Below are 3,799 nucleotides of genomic sequence, written 5' to 3' on the forward strand. Positions count from 1 at the left end.
GGATTTGGCATTTGTTTTATTTGTATGACCCCAGAAAACACTGGAGTAATGTAATGTTTAATACACTTCATGATGTAGACAAAAAATGGAATATAGATTTTCTTATGAGTTGGGTCAAAAGTAATCTAAAAGTAATCCAAAAATTAGTCAGAATACATTACCTAATGTGTAATTTATTAGATTATGTTACAAACTACAATTTCCTTTATGTAATTTACAATCAGTAATGGACTACAATATGTAAGTAATCTACCCATCACATAGTATTTATAATGGCTCTGAATTAAACCATTAGGTGTCAAGGTTAATATTCCTCTGCCTATGTGGTTTTGTATAATTATTTGTCTGATTTGTGATGGTTCTTCTTCACAGAGGCATAAAGTTGACTGCAGTTGTCCTGAGCTTTAGCTTTTGTTCCTCTGATGGAAGCGTAAGTCACTTTATCATCACAGCGAACCTGAATCAACATAACAGTTACTGTTTCAACCCACAATTATCACAACATGTTGTTTGAGCTCAATTCAAGACACTAATTTAGAAGAACTGCAAATAATGAAATGGATATAGGCCATGCTGAGAGAAAGTAGACATTGATCAAGAACAAGAAGTGTTTGCTCACCTCGTTCTTTTTGGCTCCATTTTTTCTGTACACAGTGACGTCAGTATAAGTCACATCATCTGTCTGCTCCTAAACATCAGTGAAAATACAGCAAATCAAGCATTTAAAGGCCCATCCATCACTACTGTGTAAAGCAGGCTCATTATTTTACACAGCTGCTGCAAACGTTTAGGTGAAACAGGAGTCTTGTGGCAATTTTAGTGAAAATCTATTACACATGATGTTATGATGACAGATCCTACTGTAACATGACAGGAAAATGACCAGAGTAACTCTCAAATATACACAAATTATTGAAGATGAATCATATTGTTCAGCAGGAGTAGGATGAATGGAAGTGTTGATTGTGTGTTTGGCTCCATTCTATTTATTTCTATCGCTGAGCTTTAGAGCAGAAACAGTAGAAATATACTAACTTGTCATGATCTAATGTGAGTAATAAGAGTGTGATATTTCAGAGTCAGTCCTCTGTGGAGCTCATGAACACTAACAGCTCATGATCAACCAACAAAACTCACCACAGAGTCATCAGTCGCTCTTCTGACAGCTGAAAAATAATGCATGGGAACAGTTACGATCAAACACTCAATACAGTCTCTAATGCAGATGACAATCGATTTCTGAAAAAGTCGAGAAAACATTACTTTTAAATCCGTTTAAAAACTCACCGGCTCTTTTTCTACGAATCATCAACCAAAGAATCAGAGCAGGAAGGAGAAGAGCGAATGAAGCGCAGACAGCAATCACAATCACTGAGAGAGAGACGATACAGAGCGACACATTCAGCATTACTGTGTTTAACCAAATATAGACAAACAACTGCTACAAATAAAATGATAAATGACTCATTTAATACTAGCATAATTATCCTTAAGAAAATGAATGCTTGTGATGAGGATTTTATAAAAAGTTCAGCTGTGCTGGTTCTCTGAGCTGCTGTTGGCACTTCATAGTTCAGCAGCTATAAAGTGTGATATTATCTTAAAGTTTACACTAAAAAAGCAGTCACTCACAATGTACAAAACAACTGGCCGAGCAACAACGTGAACACTACAACAATATTACAGTAATATTAATACTGACGTCCTCTGAGGTCATTTTCACGACAGTCCATTACTGAGACACAGGAAAGTGCCAGTTGTGTTTGTAGTTTGTAGATGACATTTGTGAGGACAAAACCAGTCTGTGAGAACGACTGCTGGTGTGTGACAGTGAAGATGAACCTTGTGCAGGAGCTGCTGCTGTAGTTTGGCTTGATTTCTTCTCAGAGTTTGAGTAATGTCACAGTTTTATACTTGCTCATTACACGACAATTGTCTGGGTGAGAATGATATCTCTTTTGCATTAAATGGAGTTACTTTTCAGTAACAGTACAGTTTTCATGTTTAAGGATGATGCACTAGAGAATGAAATGAGAATGTGATGTAGATTACAGATAAAGCATGGCTTGAGTCAAAGTCTGTGATCAGCTGCTGATAAGGATAAAGTGATAAAGTGGAGATAAGGTTAGAAAGTTTGAAGCTCGTGGTGCCAGTCTGTCATTCAAGTCTGAACAAGACGTAACACATAGCTACGCGTTATGATAACGACGTCTCTGAGAGTCTGACAGATAAAAGTAAACGATAAATAATTTACTTTCGAGTGCTTCGTTACTAACGTGCGCATCAGATACGTTAAACACAGAAGCTCGAATGTGTGTGTAGGTGATACAATAGACCACAAATCTGATGTGATGATTAAACAGTCTGTGAGAAAGACTGCTGATGTGTGAGAGAGATGTTGAACCTTGTGTAGGAGCTGCTGCTGTAGTTCGGCTTGATGTCGTCTCAGAGTTTGAGCTGCTGAATGGAATCAGTGTTGAATCTGAATCTGCAGAAGCTGAACATTCAGATGCATCATAATACTGTCAAACACACCGGAACAAGCTAATCAGTGTCTTCGGGATCACTAGAGAATTACAGGCAGGCGAGTTTTTTATCAAGGCTGGAGCTAAACTCTGCAGAAAAGTGGGCCTCGAGGGCCAGAGTTGAGAACTCCTGATCTATCTGAGTCTAGTCAGTACTGCGGGAAGGAGGTTTTCCTTATTTAAAACGAGTGCTTCATTTGTGGTTCATTGTTTTTTGTTTTTTTTATGAAAACACAGCAACAATAAAGACAAACTCACTTATATTAAACGAAGAAATTACACTTTTATTAAAAAAAAAAAATATCTTGCACTTTTGGATCTGCTATCTATATAAAACAAGTGATTTTGCATATACACAGAATGTGTTGTTTTTTGTTTTTTTTGGAAACAGCCTTTAAACGAACAACATCTATTTACCACATTCCCAACTACTCCAATAAATCAATGAATAAATAAAAAGTAGTTCCTACAATCCACAATTAAGTTGCTGGAACTAGAGAAACTGAAGTAAATAGGACAAAAGCTCTGAAAGTAAAAAGGTTCTCTCTCTTGTATATGTTTGTTTTACATGATAATGTTAGAAAATTAGTTTAGTTTTAGTTGAACTTAGTCAATGTTTTTTGTTTTTTTTAGCTATATAGCTCAGTTATATTGAGCAAATTCTAGTATGTTCATGTCAGTTTTTTTTCCACTGTGGTGAAGAGTGGAGCTTGAGTTCAGGTTGAGTTCAAGTGTGAGTGTCGTCTATGATTGTCTGACGGGGGAGGACGGGTCAACAGATGTTCACAGAGCAACAATCCCAAAACCAACTGATCATACTGATTACAGTTGAAATAGGCAGCTTATAGATCACATGCAGTGAACAAATAAAACACTGTTTATCATTGCACTGGTATTAGCACATCTATGTTCATTGCATGAAGCAAAAAAACACCACAGTCATCATCTACAACCAAACCACGAGCTCTACTCTTCAGCACAGTTATAACCACAAAACTTCACTTCAACATAACAGAAACTCCCTGAAAAGTCCAAAATAACTGAACATTAAGACTTGACTTTCAAAATCAATAATATGACACTTCATTTTTATGGGATGATATTAGACTCCAAATGATTAATAGATGCACACACAATTATCCATGTACTGCATACATTTTATACATATATCTTACTAACCACAAACAAATGCCTTTCAATTTGAGTCTGTGGAATTCAGGATTAAATGATTGTGCAGCGATTTGTACAAATACAGACATGTTTGTGAATAAAAA

At 36.2% G+C, this 3,799-nt stretch overlaps 1 protein-coding gene across 1 annotated transcript in view; it reads right to left on the reverse strand.

Moving 5' to 3' along the window:
- Positions 1–337: 337 nt before the first annotated feature.
- The window catches only part of LOC107749041 (uncharacterized), a 12,566-nt gene continuing 9,104 nt past the window's right edge, over positions 338–3,799 (reverse strand). The window contains exons 4-8 of the mRNA XM_016564089.1: positions 2,405–2,488; positions 1,288–1,371; positions 1,138–1,166; positions 620–688; positions 338–457 (exon numbers count right to left, since the gene is read on the reverse strand). Coding sequence (XP_016419575.1) covers positions 338–457; positions 620–688; positions 1,138–1,166; positions 1,288–1,371; positions 2,405–2,488 — 386 coding nt within the window. The remainder of the gene's footprint in view (positions 458–619; positions 689–1,137; positions 1,167–1,287; positions 1,372–2,404; positions 2,489–3,799) is intronic.

The sequence above is a fragment of the Sinocyclocheilus rhinocerous genome, unplaced genomic scaffold (assembly GCF_001515625.1).
Source record: "Sinocyclocheilus rhinocerous isolate Xijiao unplaced genomic scaffold, SAMN03320098_v1.1 scaffold2756, whole genome shotgun sequence".
Classification (NCBI taxonomy): Eukaryota; Metazoa; Chordata; class Actinopteri; order Cypriniformes; family Cyprinidae; genus Sinocyclocheilus; species Sinocyclocheilus rhinocerous.